We start from the raw sequence: 25146 nt of genomic DNA, 5'->3' as shown, positions 1-25146 counted from the left end.
TGTCCAAGGTGCTACATATGACTGACTTCAAAATGATGCATAATTAGTGGTGTGGCTCCGTTAAGCACTTTTATATCATAGGGGTACTCAAAGCACTCAATGCAATGTTTCTCATTCACCCATATGCCAATGGCGGAGGCTGCCATGTAAGTTGCTGATCTGCCATTGGGAGCAACTTTGGGTTTAGTGTCTTGCCAAAGGACACATTGGTTGGGTCGGCATTGGAACCACCAACCATGCGATTACTGGACAACCTGAGTGACAGGTAGGTGCCTTCGCTCCACTCACGCTCCATCTCTTTATCCATTTTTTAAATAAAGCAGATGGCGGAGTAGCAGCGTTGCGAAGTCACGTGGTAACAAGATGGCGGTGGCCATCGGGGACACCGCACTGAGCTTCGAAACCACTCTTCAGACACGCTGTAGGTGATCTTTACATTTTTCTGTTGTATTTGTGTTTTTAAAACATCTTTGATCTGTTCTTTAATAATATTAGGCTTTTATTTGTCTTTCTTGTATTTCGATACCATAAATGGATCCCTCGACAATCTAGAGAATTTGAAAACAATGTCATTGCTATTACGACGGAGGGCTGCACACACCGTCCTCTTCTTGTTTGTCTAACCATCAGCTCACATCAACATCACACGCACGGTTGGCAAACTCCAAACACGGCACACGGCACCCTTTCTGATTTTCCAGCACGCCCGTGCTCTCTCTCGCACACGCCCGTAAATAGTCACGGCATTTCTCTTCCGACAGTCGTCACGTGTCCTCGCCCAGAGACATGCACGGTTGAGGCCTGAGCAACAATGCCTTCTTGGGTTTGGTATGTGTGTGTGTGTGTGTGTGAGAAGGAGAGAGAGAGAGAGATAGAAAGAGAGACAGGCGAGAAGACGCTGCTGAAAATATCCCATAATGATTGCGAAATGTTAGGGTGAAGCTTCAGGGGCTGAGGGGTAAGGTTAAGCCTGGAATGTCTTTAATTACAGTCCAGGCGTCCTACGTACGCTCGGAGGACAGAAGGGAGATGCTACTCGGGGTGTGAACAAACGCTTGGACCTGCACTGAGAGCGTTGTCGGTGTTATTGCAGGTCATTAAAGGCACTAGACAGGTGACATCAGCTGCAGACGGGAGTAGTATAAAAACCTGCAAAACATTCAGAATACAACTCTACACGCTTACTTGGCCCTAAAAGAAAGAATGACTTTGCTTTTGTATGTTTTAAATTCTATTTGTACTTCGCTCAGCTACCTGCAATTAAAGGATTCACAGACGCTGACATGTTCGGTTGGTGCACTTCTCCAACTGATGTAAAGGAGGGCGGAGGGCGGAGGGCGGAGGGTGCTCAGCTTCGGCGGTTTGCACAGAATTGGTTCAACGTGGGAGTCAGGGAGAGGATGTAGTTAAATTTGGAGGCCGGACCAGACACGGAGTCAGAGCTTCCTCAGACATCAATCAGCAGATCTGGTGGAGGATTTTAATCTTTCAGGGACTGACGTGACTGTCAGGAAGATTTTTTATTTTATTTTTTCTCCCAAAAATACAGCATGCATGTGCATTTTGGAAAAAATAAATAAATAAAAAGACACCGGCTACGTTTACATGGACGGTATTTCTTTAACTCAACCTAAACCATTCTGACTGGAGATTTAAACTTTACTGTTTACAGTAGACGCTAAATAAAATGAAAAAAAAATCAAGAATTCAGCTTTTTGGGACATTTGAGCCATGTGGTTCTTACTGCTGAAGAGGAAAAAAGTAATCTTTTACCAACTTTATTGACAATATTTAATAGAAATAAAATAGAAGATGAGTAAGACTGTATCACGCCACATTAGTTCTGACTGTGCTTGATTTTTAAAATGCTACCTTCATGTTTCTGTCCCTCCATGTCTCCTGATGTTTACCCCACGTGGTGCAAACATGAGCAGAAAGAACAGATTTATTTCAATCAGGGACAAATGATTGATAATCTGTGCTATAGGAAAATATTTATTTCAAAGGTTTACACCACACCTTTTCAATCTGATTGAAAATTCCTTCCAGTCAGGCCACTCACTTCTGATTAAGGTGTTTTTATTCGGATAATTAGTGAAATACCAGAGTCCATGTAAACACAGATGTGAGGCAAGCTTAACAGAACATCACCGCATTCATAACAGAGCTGCCTTTCCAATTAAGACACAATGGAGAGGCTTGGATTGACGATCGTGCAAGTTAAAATATTACATGTCACGCATTTTTTCAAGGTCAGATCAGGTAAACTGTTTTCCTTCTGGAAGCCGTAATGGATTTTCAAATCTTTTCGGCGTCGGTGCAGCCGGAGCACGCTCGCTACGCGTTCCTCGCCATTTTCAGACTTTAACTGCAGAAGCAGCCACTGAATGATTAGAAAACTCATAAAGTTGAGCCCGCGTGTTAAAAGCATATTAAATTAGCTGCTGTGACCAATACAGATTTAACGCCGCCTGCAGCTCTTTTCATCATTCACTACTCCCTCCTGAATAATCTGCGGGCTCCTTCGTATCTCCCACCGGGCAGACAGCTGCAGCTGGAGGAGAACAGCTGTGGCAGGCAGACGGACGACCTGCGCTGAGGGAAGCTGGTGCTGGGTATCTGTCCTTGGTTAGTGATTTATCTTAGGAAACTCGCAGGGGCCACGCCTAGAATATCTGGTTTGCAGCGGGGCTCACTGGCGTGCCTCTGATTGGCTCAGACCACCGTGATCAAGCACTTGCGGAGAGTTTCATCTCCGAGGAGTCGGTAGATGTGGTCAGCGGCTATCAGCTGTACCAGTGGTGGATAACCTCAGGGATCAAAGCAGCCCAGCCTCTTATAGAGCTCAACCACAGAGCCGGAGCTGATTTCTTCAAGACCCTCAGGAAAAAGTCTGGTATATACAGAACAGGCCGTAACTGTAAATGTTATTCCAAGGCGGGGTAGCAGCTAGAGCTCGTTAAGAGGAATCAAGAACAACATAATCACCTGGCCAGAGCTGCAGCAGGTAGTGCAGGACCTCGATGTGTTTCTTGAAGTGCAGGGCGCTGGCCAGCTCCTCGGAGTCGATGAAGACGCGGTTGGTGTGGCAGGACGCCTCCTGGCGCTGGCTGAGCAGCACCGGGCCGAAGCACACCGCCAGGTTCTGGCACGTCATCTTGTTCAGCTCCTGGTAGGACGCCACCAGCTTCAGGTGGTTGAGGAGCTTCTGCAGAGTCATCTGACGCGGGCACACGCAAATAAGACATGTTATTATTATGATTAGTAGTCACAGTGCTAACACTGAACTCAATCTACTCAAGTTATCTGTGGAGGAAAAGAGGCGGGTTTGGTATGAGAAACGAGGAATAAACGACACCTCTTGCAAACAAGGAGAGATTTGAAGCTTCTGCTGTGTTGATATCTCACTACAATGGCCTTTATTGTACTGGGTGTGACAGTAATAATGTCATTCTGACTCTGGCAGTGATCTGGTGTCATGTGAGCAGAACAACCTACTGTACACTGTAAACAATATGCAGAGTTTAATAAAGTAAATAAAGAAAGCAGCTTTATTTTCAGTGTTACGCGATATTAAATCCAGCAAACATCTCTGGAGCAACGCATTTACTTTCTGTGACTGATACCTATAATACTGCGAACTTATATGATATTGGCCGGTATTGGTTTACGGCACATAAAAAATGTATTATACAGTATTTGGGGCAATAAGTAGAAACCGCACTGCAGAGAAATGCTATAATTAGATTGTACTTGTTTGAAAACAGTACAAGTATTAGCCATAATTCTTTAAGGGATCTTGTTTAAAAATGGGACAGTCTAGAGCAGGATGGTTCGGGGGCCACGTACAGCCCAATTTAATCTCAAGCGGGACCAGTAAGATAACAGCATAATAACCTGTAACTTATAACTCCAGATTTTTTTTCCATTTGTTTTAGTGCAAAGAAGAACAAGTAAATTAGGAGAATTTCTACATTTAATAAACTTTCCTTCAAAACAAATGAAATTTCTTGAGAGAAATAAGTGTAATTTGGGCACATTCCTGTCTGCTGTTTAGTTCTGGGTCTCAGTGTTGTGTTCTGTCCACTTCTCTGACTAAAACAGTGGACAAATTAGGCATAGCAGTTATTTTTATTGAAAAATTGCAGCCTTTTATGTAATTTTCGCACTTCGCAAATTCAGATTAGGCCAGATTAGACCGTCCAGCAGGCCACTTTTGGCCCACGGGCTGTATGTTCGACACCTGTGGTCTAGAGGGTCAATGAATCTATGGCACCTCTTCTGTCAAATAAAAGTCACTATATCATTAATTAATTTAATATTGCTGTGTTGACTAAAAAAAGAGTCCAACTTTAATTTTCACTTTGTGCTGTTTATAATTAATATTCCAGTGCAGGTGAGAAAGAAAGTGTGACGCCGTGTGTGCAAGCTCCCACACTATTACCACCCACGTAATAGAAGTTAAGCAGTGGTAATCTGCCGCATCACCACCGTTATTATCTGTGCCACAATTAGCCCTTTCACCGCCATGTCTGTGACGACGTTCTCGCCCTGTGAGGATTGTTGAGTTTAGCTTCCTCACCCTCTCCACCTCTGGCAGGATTTCCAGCAGGCTGACGGTGTGTTCGGAGTCGGCCTGGTCGTTCTCACACCCCGACGCTCCTATCCGCAGAGGCCTCACGGCCATGGACTCCAGCACCGCTTCGTACAGCTGCTTGGTGATCAGAGGGTAGGGCAGCTCACGCAGGTAGTCCTTCAGTACTCCTGGCAAATTAGAGAGAGAAAGCAGGGCATGAGAAACACTTGAACCGCACTTGAACTGAAGGAAACGCAAACAACTTTAGAACCTGACAAATCACTGACAATATATCTTCATGAAAGCTTTTATTTTCCCTCTCGCTCAGACTGCTGAACCTGGCGCACTCTCTTGGCTGCAGTCTGAGGTTCCATTGTTTCCCGGGGCGTCTGCCGGGACGCCCGATAGAGTCGGGCGTGACTCTGCAGCCAAAAAGCGTCGGGGGGTCTGGTGTCTGTGACGGCCCGATCGCACCTGTGGCTGCAGCCTCCCGTAGAAGTTCAGACAAAAAGCTTGGGGAAAACATGAAACCCACGCTGTCTGTCTCGGGCTAAGCCCCTGAAATATCACTGGCATGTCTTTTCATCAAAGGCAAAAAAAAAAAAAAAGAAATTTAAAAAAAAGAAGAGGGAGGTGGGGGCGGGGGGTGAATACGGGAATAAAAAAAGGCTGCTGGCAGTGTGACAGCTCTTTGTGGTGTCTGCTCTCTTTTCCCTCTGCGTGAAGTTGGATCAGTTTTCAGGGAAGGCTGGGGGCTGTGTAATTAGCAATGCTGGTTATGCTCCAAAATAAAACACACTGGAGGATTATTATATGAGGAGTCATTTTATATTTGTTGCGACCTACATTGATCAAATTTCCCTCCTGGAAAGCTGCAAGTGGGTCAAACCAGTTTAGAAAAGATGCATTTGATTTATTTTATATCTATTTTTTATTCACAAAGAAGGATTTGACTGATCTGATCTCTAGAAACTGAGCTGAACGTCTGTGACTGGTCCTCGTTCACGTCTCTCAGTGGCAGGACAAGGTCAGAAACCAATCAGCCACAACATTATGACCACTGACAGGAAAGGTAAATTACATCAACCATCTTATGACAGTTCAGTGTTCTGCTGAGAAGCTTTTGGACCTGGCGTTTGTGCGGATGTTATTTAGACATGTAGCACCCACCTAGACCAGTCCAGGTACCCCCCACCCCATAGGAATGACACTGCTTGATGGAGCTGTTCCATCCCCAGCAGGATGCAGCCTGACACAGGCAGACAAATGGTTTTGGAACAACTCAAACAAACATGAAGAACATCACAAGGTGTTGACCTGGCCTCCAATTTCACTAGATCCCAAACTGATCAAGTATCTGTGGGGCGCACTGGAACAAGCCTGAATCCATAGGTCGGAACAACCCAGACCCTTTCGTTCAACCGTCTCAACATCAAGCCTTTTTTATTCTGCGATGCCGTTGATGCTTCAGCAGCATTTTACAGTCCAATCACGTTGCTTTGTTTGGGGATTATTCACACACACACACACACGGAGGACGTTGTTTTTTCACTCCCTTATCTAATCAGCTGTTGCGTTCAGACGTGCACTGGAAGCCAGAAATAGAGATTTCCTGTCCGTGATGTTTCTTGGTCTCCTAAACAAGGCTCTTGTGCTAACATGTTTATCAGCAGGCGTCTTGACGTCCTGTGCAGGTTTTTTTTGTGTGTGCTTGGTAATAATATCAGGCTCAAAACATCTGCTGGTGGGCGATGTCTTTTAGTTTTCTGCTCTCACGCTGCAGCCTTCATATCCCTATCGTGGATTAAGTAGCTCCAGCAGCTTCTTTGTTTTGTTGAATTATGCAGTAATGGAATATGAATATTCAGATTCAGATCCACAATCCTGAATCTCTAGGTAATGATATAATTGTATATTAGCATAAGGATAATTTAACTTAGTTTCTGTAATATTTGGCTTCACTGTCAACACGATAAACGTCTTCTACATATCCAGCTGTGCACGAGAGAAATGTTTAACTTGCTCACTTCTAAACAGCTGAGTTTCCTGTATGCTGATGATGATGATCTCCTTATCTATACAACATGATGTTTGATAAGATAACTAACTGCCAGCTTATATAAACTTAAATAACAGTGTTTGCAGGTGTATTTTAAAGGAACGGACACGCGGCAGAAGCTGCATGACCTAAAAATCAAATTAAAGAAAATAATCGTGGCACGCTATCCAAACCTATGACACAACTCATTCTCATTCAGCTGCTGTGAATACAATCTAATTCTTTGCCGCCTCCATCGCTGGATTCACTCTCATCCACCCGAGGTGTTTTTCCCTCTTTGCCTCTTCCTTTCTATTTACAGCAGACTACGGCAAATCCCCCAGACATCCCCTAAGGCCCGGTGAGGAGAACGGAGGGCGCAACTTAACGTGCTAGCTTTTTAATCCCGCTAAGTCCTCGATCTGCTCTTTAAGGGAGTCCGAGGCTTAGCGCTTTTCAGCCAATTCCTATACTGCCATTGTGGCTCCATCATCCATCAGTCTGCGGAGAGTGTTGCAGACGAACTTGTGTTTAAATGTTAGTCAGTAACACCTGTGTTTCCAGGGGATGGCACGCTTAAATTTCCCGTCTTCCTTTCTAGCGGCGAGTCAGGCGTAAGAGCCTTTGTGTATTGGATTAAGGGGGTGAAAGAGTGATCTAAATTCAGTTCAGTGTTACACTACAAAGTCTCGGATTAGCACGGCGATCAGTATCTTGCACGGCGGCGTTCGGCACAAACAAGAACACAAACTTTAGATATGCATCTGGAGAATGTGCCACTCTTGCTAAATGTTCTGATGTTCTTGTTCTGTTTTAGGATTTTAATGAATGGATTTACAGTGAATCGCATTGACTCAGGCTGCACTACATATCTCCAAAAATACAGTGAAGTGGCGACCACTCGTATATTTGCTTCCCTGGTTACATTTTAACGCTCTAGCAACACTTTAATGGCGACTTGCCAACAGTGTGATTGGCCACTCTTGGCCATCGTATAACTTTTGTTGCTTGTGATGTGAAAAATTTAAGCAATGTGTAAGGGACAAAAACTGCAGCTCCTCAATTGGCCACTTGACTTGGCTACAACTTGCCCATAGACCTCTTTGTTTAAATGTTCAATTTTACACTAAAATTAAACCCATTTAAGATCTGGTACAAAAACAGTTTTAGTCTCTGCAGCTCATTTCCTCATTCGTGACAACTGTAATGTACAGGGGGTAAAAGTGCATATAACTCACCATTTGAAATTATATCGAGGCTTAAAGTTGTGCATAATGAAGGATGAAGTCAGTTAAGTAAAAGTTTTTTTGCCCATGTTTGAATTAGCTGAGAGTTAAAGCGGTTTTAATGTACTGCGGGACCTAGATGACGTAACCTACGTACGTAGCCTACGAGCCATTTATACTTGTGCACTCGTCAGTCTGGCTCGCTCTGTAAAAACGCCACCCAAACGCCAGTCTGCGCTGTGTCTTTTTTGCCAGTCGGGTCAATTTTTGTTTCTACTTCCTGCTTCACTTTCAACAATGGGGTCTGAAACTTTCGCCACACGAGTCATACAAACCTTTCCTCCATGTGTTCCATCAATATTTATCCAAAACAATCAATTTGAAAACTGCGTAGATGGAGAAGCAGCCGGAAATACTAAAGTGGAAAAACACTACTACCAAGCGGACCAACCACAGCTCTTGCACTCTGTGTCGCTGAGGCGCGTAGTCACATTTCTGGAGAGGGGCACGTCAGTTATGACGCTTGGGGTCTGAGGTGTTGCCGCAACTTCTACACAGAAGTATAAACTGCCCGTTAGGTGAAGATGGCACCACGCTGAGCTTCAAAACCGCTCTTCAGAAAATCTGTGAAGGTTCGTGCACCTTAATATACAGCCCCCAGACTTTTCATCTAACACTACCCATCGGCTAGAACCAAACGGAAACTAATATATATTCTAATTCACAATGCTGAACTAAGATGGTGGACGTGGTTGGTAGAGTGTCAGCACTGCAACTCTATGCACGGTAAGCTTGCTTTATAGTACAGACTCAAAGAGCTGCTAGCATGGATGTCACTGCTTTTATGGCTTGTAACGTGTAGAAGTCTCAAGACCTTTTATTTGTGAAGACATTTAGAAAAACTGGTGTTATATATAATTTTTAGTTGTACTGTTATCAAATCTGAACTGAGAGTAGGTAATTGCGGGTATTTGCTGACACCAGTTTGCATTCATTTGAGTTTGCAGTCAAATGGAGGAGGAGTGACAATAAATCTGAATGTTGGGAAAAAACCTCAGAGTCTGCTCCTCGGAAAGGAGTTTGCTAGAGACATTTTTGCAGGAATGTTTGGTGTTGGATATTGGAAATACTGATTATTGTGCTGTGCTGTGCATCCCTACTTCCAAAAATAACAATAAAAGGAGGATAAATAATAAACAAACGTTGCGACAGGCATCACTTTAACCCAAAAAGAAACTGCAACTTTGTGTTCTCACCTTTGAAACCCTTCCCCAAGTGTTTCCTCTGAACCTGAGCTTCAACACGTCCTGACACCAACACACACACAAGGAAATACTGTGCATTCCTGAGGCAGTCAGTAGAGACGCCATAAAAAAAAAAAAAAAAAGACTCAACAACAACACTGTGCGCAGTGTCGGCCCTCCCATCTCAGGTACACCAACATAATGACAGCTACAAGTCAGCAGGGTCAGATTTTAGCAGAGCTCGAGGCAAACATTCACTTAAAACTTCATAAAACACCGCCCGCAATCGGACCTGGCCCCTGCGCCCTGCGAGCCGGCATAGCTGACCTGTGGCGGCATGTTTCCTTTTTTTTTTTTTTTTTTAGGCTCGACTTCACATCCCGTGAATGCCTTTCTTATCTCCATCGGGTTCGGTATGAAATCTAGTGCGAGCAGAATTCGATAAGGGTAGCACACATAAACACGAGAAACTCTCCTCGACGCTTCCTGAGACGAGCTGATCTCCACAACAGATTACACAGAAATGCTTCGCGAGCATCCTCCGGCTTCCCACTGTCAATCTTTATGGAGACTTTGCCGAGATAACAACAATCTGCTTGTTTCATCGTTGGAAAACTGACTGCCTGGAAGCCAAAATGAGCCATGTGTTTCTCTCCCCCCTTATCTCGCTACAAGTAAAGCTTTTCAGTTAAAACAGTGTGCAGCGAGGTACGACTTGGCTTGTTTTTCTACTGCTTAAAATAGAAACTCATGCACCGCAGACCCTCTGACCTTCTCCGTGCTGAGAGGTAGACGCAACAGCAGCGGGACTGTTTCACATTATCGCTACTTGGTCCCGTTTTTCCTGCACGCGGTTTGTGAAAGCATCGCACACATGTTGAGGCGGTCTGAATTGCTATCATTTGATACGAACCCATGACCGTGCATGTGCACAGGTATTTTTTTCTGAGAGCGAGGAGGATACAACCATCGAGGTAAATCATTAGCCTGCTGTGAGTCAGTGCTCCTGTTTACTTTTGCGTCTCTGTTGGTGCCACACACAAACACACACACAAAAGCTGAGCGGGAACACACGCACGTATATTCACACACCTGCAAGGTCAGGGGCTCAGGGGTGAACAGGTGTGCTTCTCCCTGCAGGTGCTTCACTTTCTTTCACAGCCAAGGTGACAACAAACACACACGGAGACTCTTTTCTCTCACATTTAAGCCGTTGGTGTTTGGCTTTATGTCAGCAACTATATGCACTAATGCTGCCTTTGAAAGGAAATGTGAGCTTGTGGTTACAACATAGGAAATCATGTACCCAAAATGCTTGGTCTTCAAGTCAAGTAACTAAATGTAGGAAACGCAAAGGCATGAGAAAGGATGAGGCTATTGGGAGTCATTTGGACTCACCAATAGACAGAAAAACATACCTCAACACACGGTTGGATAGTCCTACAACCAATCAGGGCCATTTTGTTGTCAGTAAAGTCAACTCCACAGCGCTCAGGTGACTAGTATGACTACGTAGCTGTTCTCTCACCACATAAATCCCACCAAAACAATTTGATTGGTCCATTGGATCTTTGCTGGTTTGTCTGGCTTCCAAGGTAGCAAGTCCACAGAACTTAATGTTAATATTCCCAACGTTACAGCCCAATACAACTGTATTTCTTATTTCTCCATTCACATTAAGGCTTTATGTACAGGTGGGTGCCATCTCAAGTCGGAATCCGTCTTCCTAGGCATTGCCGACTCATCTAAACTCCACTCACGCTCCAGCTCTTTGCCCATTTTTGAATTAGCTGGGAGCTGATCAAAGATGGTGGCGGCCCAGGACACTACGCTGAGCTTCAAGCAGGTCAAACATTTCATTTTATGACCAAATACCTATGATACAAATTCATCATATATTCCCGTTCAAAGCACTAAACCAAGATGGCGAACACCTGCATTAAAGCCCACCCAGACAATTTGATTGGCCTGGAACAATTAATAATTCCCAACAGAGCGACTTGAGACCAATTTTACGCCTAGAAACGTTTGAGTTTGGACTGGCTTCCAGGCCACACCACCATACGACTAAACTACAATACATTAACTGTCCATCCGCCTCTGTAATTTCTCAAAACATCAGCAAACACGTCACAGCTTGTAGACTTGAAAATTACAAGGTTGTGAATACCGCAAGGGGGGACCATTCATATGTTTACTTGCTAACACTGTAAACATGAGCGTAGATATATCTATGTCTAAAAATAAGGCTACAACAGTTTGTCTTGTCAAGAGTTTTCTTGAAGGTGTTCCACGCCTCTTCGGTTTGTTTTTTTCTATTTTGAACTAGGATCTACGAACAACCCAATATTCCCCTGCAATTAGAGGAAGTCGTTCAGATTAACCTGAGTTGTGTCTTCCTTCCTTCTAATCTATGATAAGTGGTTCTTTAACCACTAATTAATTCCAAAAAAAAAACAGACTCAAGGCGTAGATGTCTTAGTTTACTCCTCTTTCAAACCATTCCTTCTCTGACTAAAGTGTGTTGTCCTGAAAAGAGTTTAAACTGCAGATGATCGCAGCTCCGAGTATCTCCCTGCTCAATTCAGACGGTTCCAAATGTGCCACCAAACACTACAAGGCACACAATGCACTGGGGCACGGCTCTACCTTTGACCTCTTGTTCAAACAAAGCGGAAGGTCACTCCTCTTGTCAGTGCTGCAGTCAGCGCCTCGCCCGGAGAACAAACGGTGGTTTGTTCTCCGTCCTGCCCCCTCCCTGCTGTCCTGCACGCCCCCACAGCACCAGGGGGGGCCAGAGGAGATGTGTGTGTCCCTGCCTTGTCCAGTGCAGCCGGTGGCATGGTGAAGCCTTACACGGTGGCCACTTTAACTTTTCCACATCCCAAAATGAGCAAACCACAGTCCCAACTCTGGAAACAGGAGGCCTCTCATGCTTCATCACATATATGTCTGCTGTCGATTTTCGGGTCCCGTCCCCTGTCCCGTACTTTAAGAAATATTGTGACACCCACACAGGCCTGGAGCTCTTTGTAAAGCGGTTGCCTGCTTCCATGGCTGGCCCAGGGTTCAGCTAATCCCCCATGCGTGAGCCAAATACCATCTGTGTTTGTTCGGCAACAAAGGGGCCACTTGTTAATGACTTTCCATGTCTTCACTGGAGTACGGCTCAGGGTGTGTGTGTGTGTGTGTGTGGTGGGGGGGTGCAAAGTAGGCAAGTAGGCTACGGAAAAGACGAGTCAGGCAAAGTAAAGACCGCAAACTAAGATCAATAACTGTCCTGAGCTCTCGACCTGTGGTTTCATCATCTGAGCTGCACTTGTTTTCTCACAAAGGCCAAAGAGGATGAGGTGAAGGCTTAATCTTTAGTTCATGACACTGGTATTAACTCGAAGATGAATTGTGATTTAAAGCTTGGGTCGCAAACATCTTGAGGAACCTGCCGAGTGACGCTTTCCTTACCGGATGCATCATCTACCATTCAGATTTTACTTTCAATCTGTTAAAACAATGACAAAACACAGTCTTCAGAGATAAAAATCTGATTGATAAAAGTCACAAGCAAGTGGACAGTTTAAAATCTATAAATTAGAGCAACTATTGGCCTGTTTAGATCTTTATATTTGGCAAAGTTAAGGATGAAAATGTCTAAAACTTCCTGCTCACGTCAAACTTCTTTAACTTCCTCAAACCATCAACACTTCAAACACCCGTCTAATGAAACACATTTCGAGAAATCTGCTAATCAGCTTCTCGCCGGCAGATAATTGCTCTAGGCTGCGCGCCGACAAGTGTAAACCGCTGAAGACGGCTTGATTGTTTGTCTTGATTTTTACACCTTCTGTGGATCATTTGAGAGAGCTGCGTGCTCGAAACAGAGGATCGCGACTTGAAACAATGCTAGGTCGCGCACTGAGCATGTTTTGCAAGCTTTGGATTGAACCCTGACCCCGCGGATAATCCCTCTCACCGCCTCCACTTTTAAATTAGCCGTGTGACGGGCCAGTCCTCTCGGCTCATCCGTCTGCCGTTCACTTATTTGCCTCTCGTCCACAGGCTCCTTTAAGCTCAATCGTAAAATCTAATTAGAACATGCTTGATGTTTTATTCATCATTTTATCGTCTCTTACCGTATAATTTCTGTTACTGATTGCAAAACGTGCAGATTGCATTTCAAAATTATGTAAAAACATACAATAAATTCACATATTTTACATTTTATTTTAATCCCAAACCCACGATTACCTCCCAGATGCGCATTTTCTGTCCCCCTCATGTGTCCTCTACCACTCACTCCATCTGCAACACCAACTCGCTTGGCAGAGCAAATTTAGGCAGCGAGCAAAAACCAACAATCCTCGTGGGTGCTGGCCCTTTTTTTCTAACCCGCTCAACTGTTAACTGTGTTCTTTGCCCGACCATGCAAATGCACGCGGATCAAAGCAGGCATGATAGGACGACGCCTATACGGGGCCTCTTCCCTAAACCAACAGCAGCTCCTACAATGCGCTGCTAGGGGTTTCCACGGTCTTCCTCCTTTTTTTTTTTGTGAGAGGAGAAAAAAAAACATCATGACTAAGTCGTTTTCTTTGCCTCCTCCCTCATCTGTCACACTCCTGGAAACATAACTCAATTCAATGACACAGCTTTTTTTTTTTTTCTGAGCGGGATGCATCTCACTGATTCAAAGCTTTCATTTTAAAGCGAAGCAAAGAAGCTGAATTTAAATTAAGCTAATTATCTTACCCTGACGACTTCACAGAATGTCTGAGAACGCGAATCCTCCGACAAGACGTGAACCCGAAGGAGGACGGGGCGCGAAGCAAGTCTCGACCACAAACATGGAGGAGAGAGAACGACCTGGATGTACAGCATGGAGTGATGAGTGTCAGTGTGTGTGGGCCTTTCCCTCGGGCATCGGCCTATAGGTTTGCCGGTGGAATGCTTTTACTACAAACAGCTCACACATGTGGTCTGCAGCGGTCGCACCAGTTCAAACTCGTTCTCCGGATCGGATCAGTACTAAACCCAGTCATGCTCCGTTTTCTTTATGCAGATGGGCGAGCTAAAACCAGCCTAAGCAATCGGCTAATTAGCTGATGAGGAGGTTATCATGAGTTGTTTTAAAGAAAATATCAAAGACTGACTTGGACCTAGCTTATCAGATGTGAGGATCTTGTACTTTTCATTGCCTTCAAGGAATCTGTAGATGTTATCTCAGGTTCTTTCAGTTCCTTCAAAGATTTTATTATCCAAAAGAATGAATAACCACACCATAGGAGACCATAAAAATTAAGTGAGGTGGGTTGGCACCAAGTTGAACCAATCTTAACCAATGGGAGCGACCGATGCAGCTGATTGACACCAAATTCACCTTGCGGGTAGCAGGGCTTGTAGTTTTTGGGTGAACCCCGATGGAGCATTGGCGGCGTTGGTATTTTCTTTTACAAATAGAGAGCAAAGATGGCAAGAGAAGCTAGTTCTTCCAAACACCTTCTTGTTAACTCTGAAACATTTGGGGGTGGGAAACATACAAGAGGGTTACCTAGGCAACCAGAAATGTCCAACAGCAACCAACTGTCAGGGGCGCGCAAACATAATGAGACCACAAAGAAATGTTTAATTAAATTAGTCGTGGCGAAAAAAGTTGAGCTAGTTTCATCTTTAAAGCGAGTTCGTCAATCGTTGACCATAAGGAAACACCGTTGTCCACTGTGCTGATGGCGGGCTAGGAGCAACAGGTGCACCCAGATGAAGTGGTGGCAGCGGCACTGACGCCATTTTCTTTTTAAATATAGAGCTTGTTAAAACTTTAGGGTTACCTAGGCAACCAGAACATCAAACCAGCGAGACAAAGTGATGGATGACGAGGAGCAAATCGCTTAACTGAGAATGGAAAGAATAGCAGCAACCCTTGTTCAGGAAATCTAAAGTACTCCATCACTCCCTAAATGTGCTCTAGTTAAGTTACCTCCTCATTAAACTTAGTGTGACCCTATCTTCTTACCTGTGATGACGTTGATGTCGGGATACGTGTTTTCGCACAGCTCCACGCCGTGGCTGTCCCTCTCGAACGCCTCGCGCAGCTCCTTCTTCACGGCCGCGGAGCCGCACAGCCGGTAGAGACCCACCACCTGCAAACACACGCAGAAGTAGGTCAAACAAACACGCAGGGCTTATGAGTCAAACTTTTGACAAGCGAGGCAGACGGCTTTACGGTCCCGTCGATCACGCCCTACGCGCGCTCAAGTCAAATAATCTGCTGGACAGGAGCCAAAAAGGGCTTTCACGGAAAACTCCAAACACTCGTCTGCTTTATCTCCGCACAATGACAGCTCCACTGAGCAAATGACAGAACTGTATACGTTGCTCATAACTCTGTCAGGACTCGCTGTTTGATGGGACGCAGGAGGACAGGAAGCTGCCTTGACTCTAACAAAACAACATAATCAATGAGGATGGCTGCACCTAGTCCATCTTAAAGGACGGTTCCCTGCTCCGTTGCTCTTCATGAGTATCATCTTTTTTTTTGCGCGGGGCTTTTCCCGAATCTAAGGAGCCACATGTACCTTGTAAAACTTTGAGAAATCCTTGGGATGGACAAAATAAATCTGGCGTGAACGACGACCAGCTGCCTCTTCTCGGCCGAGACAAACTGAACGAAAGCTGTAATAATGTTTAAAGTTGAACAGCCGCAGCAGCCATGGTGGAAAGTCCTTTTATTCTTTATAATAACACTGAACACATGGTTTAATAGCGAAGACATTAAGTCACCAAACTGACTTGATATCTGGGGTGTAACTTCCTCCACCTCCTGGGCCAAAAACAAGTGCGAAAAACAGGAAGTGCAGTTCCTCAAATGTCCACTTGAGGCTTGCTCCAAAACAAATTCAGTTCACATAGACCTTGAGCTTAAAATATCCACATTTAGCGCAGAAATAAACGTGTTTTAACTTAGAACGTGTTTGGTCTATTTGGCTAATTTCCCTATTCGTGAAAACTTTACGGTGCGTTTAAATTATATACAAACGTTCCACCTCTTTGCCCGTTTTTGAATAGGCCAGTAGTTAGGCGAAGTAAGGTGCTGCCAATATGGCGACGGCCAGAGACGCCACGCCGAGCTTCAAAACCAGTCTTTAGCAAACTTAGTGGTAGACGCTGAAGGTTTGTCCAGGAAATAGGCAAATATAATAAATGTAATGGTGAGAGCAAAGGTAATGTTTCACCACTTACAATAAGAATTGGCCTTTTCTTATTAAAAAGCATTTGTAATATGTGACATTTGAAAAAGTGATGGTAAACACTTAAGTCTCAAATAGTTGGCAAGCTGGCCTCTCAGTGTGCTGTTTATAGGTGTAGGACCATTTTTATTGCAAATGAAGCCAACCCTTAATTCACATGATGAATGGGAGTAGTGGCTCCACAAAGCTAAGTGTAACACAAATAAAGAGTCATAAAGTTGTCAAACTGACTCCTTAATGTCGATTACAAAGCACCCATCTATCTGAAGTGTGTTAGTATTAGCTAACATTAGGCTGTTTAAATGCTAAGCCTGATAAAAGCTAAGCTCTTACCAAAGCAACTTGTCTGAGTGCATTTTTTATCAGACGGCTTCTTTAAATGTAAAATTCTCTGATAAAAGTGTCACATCTTTTTGAGTGAGTGGATAAACACCGAGCCCTTCTAAAAAACCCGCGTTGAAAATGAAAGCACCCGGGCAATAAAGCATTTATGTTTCTTTACCTAAGCCCGCAGAGTGTGACCTAAAGGAACTCGAGACATTCGATATCTGAAACTCGGCACCGCCGCTCTCCTTGTTATGTTGGGATTAGGCCCGGCTGCAGACATACCATAATTTCTCCTACATGTGTCTGTCTGGTATGTGGCATGGCAGGCCAACTGGTGTGGTTGCCCCGGTAACGTGTTAAGTCAGTGGGCTGTGAATGGCGGGTCGGGTCCGGTTCCACATAAACACACTTGCACACACAAAGACACACACACACACACACACACTGCGCCGGCCTTTCCGGGCTCCAGCGTAGGAGCACTGTAATGTCTCCCCGTCCCACCGCACCAACTATTTGTGAGCCCTCGTCGTCGAGTCGAGCAGCGTTTTCTAAACCTCACACGAGAGCGGGAGAGGAGGACAGATTAGGAAGGGATTTGGCTTTGTGTGCGAGTAAACAGAAGTCAGTGGGCACAATGAACAACAAGTCCATTCAGAAAAAAAAAAGAGTCTCTCTCTTTGACGGAGAGCTGGGTGCAGGCGGGGAACAGCTGTTAGCAGAAAAAGAGGGCTCGCACTTATGGACTACGGCTGCCGGGCAACAACAGGCAGCAGCAGCCAAGACCAACAGTATATGTGGATTGAAGCAGACACAATAACCTCTGAACTAAATGAGTTTCCTCAACGGGAAAGAGGTGTAAACACTGACTGAACTCATGCGTTTGAGCGTTCGATCGGGTTCAGAAATAATGGGTTTTGCATTTGTGACGAGATAAAAGAACGAATTTAATGGTGTGATTCAAGGATTGTGAGACAAAAACACATAATATCTGAAAACATGATTGAAAATAATGATTATTTAGTGATTTATTTCAATCAAAACCATATTTTGGTGAAAAGTTACACTAAAGGCATCTGTTTTTATCAAGATACGACTGATCAACTAATAGATTAATCAACTATATTGTTTCAGTCAAACTAAGGTCAAACAAAAGGTCAAAGAACTACGGCAACTGTGTTGTCATCTGTGTCTGGACAATAAAGTTGCACTTGAACACAGATGACAAATTAGAAGAGCCTTCTGCGTGTCATTTTAACATCTCTCTTCTCGTCTTATGCACTCACTCTGCCGCTAACATACTAGATAAGCAGAAAAGAAGGAGACAGAGACCCAACTAGCGTCACCTGAAAAACTAGCGCCCACAGATGCTCGCCGACGAGCCCTTCTTTAACTCAACCATATGTGGCTCGAGTCTGAATCGAACACGGACACAAATAAAACACGGTCAGCATCGTAAGAGCTCTGAATTTGTCATCTCTTGATAAATAAAGAAAATCACAACAAGTCGACGTTAAGCTGTCGAGGGGGATTGTTGCCATGTGAGATATAAAATGTGCTTTTACTTCGAGTTGATGGACAAAAATAGAAACAGGAAAAACTCATCGGACCATCAACTCAACACAACTGCTTCCAGCGTGGAGTAGCTTGCGAGCCACAGTTTTAATCCATCTATGATGCAGCCTCTAAGAAGACAGATAAGACCTTCTTTCAATAGTATTTCCTTCCAACTCACAGCTTCTCTGCGTCAATACCACCACTTTCACTCTTTGTGTCAGGTGTTATACATATACCAGCAGTGCAGCTCTTCTTATAATAGCCCTGCGATGTTTGAAAAGAGCCATCGTGGAACATTTACGTAACGGAGATCTACGAAGGAAAATCCCTTTCTTTAAAAGACAGATGAAGACAGCGGGAGTCACTGATTCGGAAAATAAGTTTTAGTCTGAAAGTTTAAAAGAAAAACACGAAACGCCAAGAAGTCTACATTGCTGTTCCCGACATGTCCCAACATCTGTGTGCATTTTTTACAGCCATGTATGGCATGTATGTAGGTTACTGGAATAACTGCATTTTTTTATTTTTTTTTCATCTTTTTAACGGGCTCTGAGCGCTCACATGCCTAACTCCAATCTCTGACACAGACATTATCTGCAGTCTTTTCAAAACAGCCAGCGTCTTAAAAGCTCATAGAAGCCCCGAGGACATGCAATTCGAGGAGAGACAACATCCAACATCCACGCAGTCATTTGTAACGGAGCAGAGCTGCGTGCCGCAGTGACACAACCTGCAAATTCCTCCGGGATCTGGTGTCAAGCCCGTCACAAGCCCCCCTGTCTGCCCTTACACTTGATCTCAGACTGATAGCACGTACGAAGTCTGCAGCTCTGTAATGAAAAGACGTCGCAAAACACCGAGGAGATAGGGAAGAAATGAGGCACAGAAGACAAACATTGTCAGACGGGGTGAAACACAGAGACAGATAAGAGAGATAGGAATCACAGCATGGCAAGAGACACTGAAAACAAAGTGAGTGTTACAGCTGAACAGCCAGGTGAGAAGTTTACCAGCAGTGTGACATTTTATATGTGTGTATATTGTAGAGATATACACTAATAGTTAAGCACTGCTCTCCTGAAACACCGTCTGACTGAGGACTGAGGATGTACCTTTCTTCCTTGTCAAAGCCTACAATGAATTAGTTTAGAGTTTCACATATGTCAAGCTCGATTTATGATTCTGAATCAGATCCACACTGTAGCCTGATGTGGACCTCCCCGGAAACAGAACTGAACATCGGTCCAATTGGTCCGAAATGCATTTCATCCTACGTACAATAAACTGTTCAGCTTCGTGTTCAGCTTCGTGTTCAGCTTCGATGATGCGGTGACATGCCGACCAACCACAAGGGTTGGCGACGTCCAACAATCTCAACGAACTTTTGCCGCTCGCGATGTGAGCGCAGGCTCCTTGTAGCTCAAGACTAAAAACCGTAAATCTTTAAGCTTGAGCCACTTGAGCACAAGCGTGGCTTGGTTGACGTCTCCACAACTTTTTTCTGGAGCCTAAAATAGCGTCATCCGCCTCTCTGCTTGGAGCACAAGACTTTATATTAGTGAGAGTTTTCGCTTTAGAGAGTAAACTCTGTAGTTCTCTTAACCATTTATGTGGCAAGGGACCATCAATTAAATCAATCATCAATGAACCTCTCAGTAAGGTTTAGTAGCGTGTGGTTTGCAAGCAGCCAATCAGCGAAGATCAAGGCAACGTTCTCAGGTCAAACGTGGTCTGTAAGGTCCACCTCTGCATGAACGCTGAGCGTAACTGCTTTATTAGGTACCACCAAGAAGTGTCCTAATGTTGTCTAATGTGATAATGTGTATGGTGACAAGTGCCTGAATCAGCAGTTATGTTCTAAAAGTCAAAAAGTTTTCTTATGCCCAACAATAACACACAATTTCAATTAGTGCCCTATAAAGCGTTAAGACTCCACAACGAGATATCTAAAATTTTAATCCAAAATCAACAAATAAAACAAATTTCTGCCTCTGAAAAAACAAATCTGAGCTACTACTTGTGTTTCACAGATGCTATAGGGTCTGATCTGATGTACAGGCTCCATGGAGAGGCCTTAGGCGCCCGTTGCCCCTGGCATGGCACCCCCCCCCCCCCCACCCTCAAGTGATCAGTCAGGAACAGAGGTCAGACACTTTTACTGCCTCAGTTCTAATTAGAAGAAATGCCGTTGTCTCTCTCTGTTCTCTGCATATTGGGTTTCAAAGACACCATGTAATATGGAGGTGAGGGTGGGGGGGGGGCACAAAACCAGAGACGATCACATGATCCCGTCTCCCGTCATCACTCTCTTAAGTCTTTTCTCTCCCGTCTGAACAAAAGAGCCGGTCGCCGCAGGACGGCAGGGGCTCTGTGATGTCGTGAAGTGTGCTACATCTCTTCGGTGCGAGTCATTTGTTACAGGCTGCAGGGCGAGCACTCATCTCACGGAGCTAAAAGGATGCCGTGGGTTATTTTACCAGCTACTCTTTCACTCTTGTGCAAAATTACGTTATATAATTGTGTCCTACCAGAGTACTTTTCAAATGGATCTCTGTCTGTTTTCAATTTACAGAACAGGATTTGACTGGCTTTCATCAACATGTAATGTTCATACATACATCCATAGACATACACATGGTATATACTTAATATGATTAGTAAATCAATCAATGGCTGTAGCTTGTTCAATGTATTTTGTGAGTTTTTTTATTTGGTTTTAACTTTGAAAATGTCAATTAATTGAGAAATAAAATGTGGGTTTGCTGCATTTTTAAGAAACATTGCTGATAGACAAACATCAAAGTAATCCATGAGGGACATAAAAGCTTCTGGACTCATTGACTCACCTGGCAGCCTCTCTTCTCAATCTCATTGATGCACTTGCTTATCAGCAGCGGCACCATCAGCCCCGTGTTCTCCCTCTCCACCACCCGCCAAGCCTCGACACCAAACACCTGCGCCTCCCTGTCTCCATCCGGCCCGCCGTCCAACGAGTTCTGCCACTGCTCCATCAGGCTCAGCTTGACGTAGATGAGCCCCCGCGGCTCCAGCTTCACCGCCAGCTGGTGCGAGCGCGTCACCCGGAAGAGCGCGGGGAGGACCACCGTGCCGTGGCAGCAGACGCGGTTCCGCTTCGGCGTGGGCTCCCAGCTGAACACCACCAGCTTCAGGTGCTGGGCGTTCTCCAGCTCGATGTTGAAGGTGTGGTCCATGTCCAGGAAGGTCGTTCGACAGGTGAGGAGAGCGGTTCGCGCTTTGTTAACAGAGTCCACCTGGATGGCGCAGTAGACATCCCGAGAGTCAATGCGTGGAGGTTTGAGGTCCTCAGCACCATAAAAGTGCAGGCTCATCAGTCCAGAGATGTACTGGCTGCACTTGGGCTGCTCTGTGAAGCTGTAATGACGGAAAGCATCTATGTCCAGCTCTGTGCCGTTTACTCTGGAGCTTCCCACGGCTCCAGCTTCTGTCTCCTTGCCTTTCCCTCCCTTCCCCTCCGCAGATCCGTGTTTCCCAGATTTGGCCACCAGCTCTGGTGAGTCACCGTCGCTGAGGTAGCCACCTTTGCTGGCGGACTTTGAGCTGCCGTTACTTTTCTTCTTATTGAAACTGTGCTGCGTGGACACACTGCTGTCCAGATGGTAGCGTGAGATCACGTTGCGGCTCGCCTGACCGCCCCCAGATGAAGCTAACCGAGGAGGTCCTGAAGTCTGGGAGACAGCCTCCGATCCACCGGCGTTGGATCGAGGTGAGTGGGCCCTTGGCTCTAACTGACTGCTTCCGTTGCTGCTTCCTTTGACGCTGAGTTTCCGGCTAAGCTCTGGAAGTTTCTTCATCTTCATGGAGATCTTCCTGACGGTGCGCGGCGACTTGATCTTGTCTGGGAAAGACCAGTTGATGGAGCTGCTCTTCTTCGTCGGGTTTGGACTGGAAGGAGGTGAAAAGCCAACAACGTTGGGCAGATCGAGACCATCTACGGAGGAAATAACAAAAAAAGAGAAAGAAAAACAGATTAGAAGGGGTGTGTGACGCATTTAAATGTTGATTTTTCTCTGCTTGACACTTGGTGGAAATGTTTAAACAACTTTCTTGCCAAATTCTCCTCTGGAAGGAAAAATGTTAAGAGACCATTTTTTTGTTTTGGCGCGCTCACAGGAACAAATGGGTACCACCAGTCGCAAGTTCTTGAAGTCACTATAATCATCGGTTTCACAAGACAATCTGCCTTACTCTTGTGATTACAAGTATTAACTCAGATGTCCAGTGAAGGCAGACAGGAAACAGAAGATTAAAAGCAAAGGCAAAGTGTGCGGGAGCCATAATTTACAGTGCTACACCTCCGTGGCACATCATCAAGTGATTAGGTCTACAAGCAACCCTGTAATCCAGTGAGAGAGATACTGTACATCTGGCAGGCAGCGCTTCATATAAACCATATAATTCAGTCGAAAGTCGATATATGCAAACCTGTTTAAGATAATTAACAGTTGAGAAGATTGTTGAAATGATCTGATATTAAGTTTTCATGAGGCCTTTTTTGCTAAAAATGGAATTAATTCAATCAAACACAGAGAAACTTATAATAAGACTCTCATTTATCTACTAGCAGGGAAATGTCTGTCTAGAGACACCAGCTGCTTCAGGGCTGCGCTAAAGTTTCTCGGTCATTATTCAAGTTGAAAAATATCCATTTGGAGTGGACCTTGGGGGCCGCTCTCATCTAGATAGATGTCAACATGAATGTAAAATTTCAATGTCTATGGTTTCTAAGTGACAGCCATTGTTTAGTCTACAGGACTGAAACTGTGGCTCTGACCGTGAAGGGTTGTATCCCTGTCGTTTCTGGTCAACTTGTGGCAGAAAAGCAATCTTACATCTTAAGGATAAGGATAATTGGCAGGACGAATACCGACTTTGCTGTTTCAGTACTACAGCTTGTTTGTGACTGTCGATTTGTGGTTTGTTAATTTTGTCAATTGTCTATTAATGCCAGTAGTTAGTAGCACCGACGGAGCCAGCTTGTTAGCGATGGCTGTTGATAATAAAAGAAAACTGAATTCTTACTGGACAAAGTCTGTAAAAATCTGGGCAGATGACTTGACGAGTTGCTGACGACATAAGTAAACCTGACCTGATCTTGGCAAATGCATTTTTGGGTCAACCTCCAAGGTGCATGGAGAAGGGAAAGAAATGTGGTCTAAGCTCCAGCAACGCTTGTAGTAAATGGTGCAACTTTGTCTTAAATCTTACGTGAACACACCAAAGTTGACCTGGCAAAAGAGACCACCAAGTAGCTAAACCAGCTAACATCCACTTAAGATGCACTCTATGTCTGAGCCTTTTCTGGTTGAAACAGCTGCCTACATCTGGGAAAATGGTGATAAGAGCAGCGAGAGCAAACCGATTTTCTTATCTGCCCCCATAAAACTACTCCTTATCGATCCATTCTTCGTATAAAGCATTGATTATAGCAGCTTTAAGAGTCAGTGGGAAGAATTTACCTTTAGGTTATGGGTTTCTTGTTTGAGCTACAGATGTATTTATTGTGCTTTTATAGGCTGTTTTATTTCTTTGAACACGTTACTTGAAGAAAACACAGGTTCTGTAAAAGAGATAAGAAGAGAGGGAGAGCCTGACCCTGCCAACATCACCGGCTCTATTTTCAGAAGGGACCTGCTGTGCTATTCTGGGGCGAGGGCCCGCGAGTGAAAGGAGGGAGGCAGAAGAGGTGCAACAGGATGGAGAGAAGGGCAAGATGGGGGGCAGGAGCAGGGCAGGGTGTAGCCAGCAGACGAGGGGACAAAGGCGCCCCTTGTCCAGGCACTCAGAGGTCTGGATGGTCGACTGGAAGGCTGGCAAGCTGGCCGAGTGGACGTACAAATGAACACGCCTGTTCTCTCTCACATTCCTCGACAAACCATGTTTAGCCCCCTTTTAGCCCGGGCTGAGAAGCCTTCCCTGTCACGGCTTCCTGCCAGTAATAGACACAGAGGCGCACTGAGAGGAGGGAGAGCGCATATGGGTGGAGGTGCAAATTCACCAAACAACATCTGGGGAGGGGTCGGGCACACAGGGAGCTTTGGTACGGGACTGAAGCAAGGTTTTCAGGAGTGACATTCCTTCAACATGAAACACAGCTAACTCCTTTAGAGTTCTTTCATGACTACTGTATTTAATTACGACACTAATCAGAGGGAAAGGTGGCTAAGAGTGGAGTTTATTTGGTACTGACGTATTTTGTACACAAAAGACACATTTAAAGAAGCTGAAAGTGAACTCTTAGATAGCTAAAATAGTGGCATCATATATTATATCGTATATAATATATTAGGGCCTGACACAACAAGCCATGGGTTGCACACCAGTTTACACCATTTGTGGGCTCCGTTGTGTCCTGCACCGTTGGCACCAGTGTTGCGAGCAATGCATTGAACCACTGTGCGTTCAATGATGACCCTTCGATGAGTTCGGGCCTTTAGATTAGGCAACACAAATACATTCTAGGCTTTTTCTTTCACTTAGCAACCCTGACCTTAGCTTGGATCAGCCAATACTCAGTATTAAATGAGAGGGATCAGATTGAGACATATCTCGTCTAAAGCAATAACAAGCGAAGACATATTTTTTAATCTTGTGATACCTATTATAGTCAAACTCCTCAAACCAAAGACAGTGTTTGTAGCTAATCCTCATAACTAACAGTTAAATTCCCATCAGTGTCCTGCTGTCGTCCCATTTATTTGATAAACAACTCAGGGCAGGGGCAACGTCCACTAACCCCGTAAGGCAGACCTGCCAAAGTTAATGACTGTTGTATTGTTAATGACTGTGGCCTCACACACACACACACACACACACACACACACGAAAGCCGTGTCCTCTGTAGCCTTTGGCCTTGTGGCAGCAGCCAGCAGAGGAACGTGACACCTCACTTGCCGAGGTT

At 44.8% G+C, this 25146-nt stretch overlaps 1 protein-coding gene across 2 annotated transcripts in view; it reads right to left on the bottom strand.

Moving 5' to 3' along the window:
* Window positions 1-25146, bottom strand: part of syde2 (synapse defective 1, Rho GTPase, homolog 2 (C. elegans)) — a 47132-nt gene that overhangs the window by 4619 nt on the left and 17367 nt on the right. For both annotated transcript variants that reach the window (XM_084548895.1, XM_084548896.1), the window contains exons 4-7: window positions 21053-22176; window positions 15092-15218; window positions 4583-4764; window positions 2989-3220 (exon numbers count right to left, since the gene is read on the bottom strand). In XM_084548895.1, coding sequence (XP_084405021.1) covers window positions 2989-3220; window positions 4583-4764; window positions 15092-15218; window positions 21053-22176 — 1665 coding nt within the window. The remainder of the gene's footprint in view (window positions 1-2988; window positions 3221-4582; window positions 4765-15091; window positions 15219-21052; window positions 22177-25146) is intronic.

Source organism: Chelon labrosus (assembly GCF_963514085.1).
Source record: "Chelon labrosus genome assembly, chromosome: 7".
In the NCBI taxonomy this organism is placed as follows: domain Eukaryota; kingdom Metazoa; phylum Chordata; class Actinopteri; order Mugiliformes; family Mugilidae; genus Chelon; species Chelon labrosus.
The sequence above is the reverse complement of the archived record's forward strand: the minus strand, read 5'-3'. Positions and strand labels throughout refer to the sequence as shown.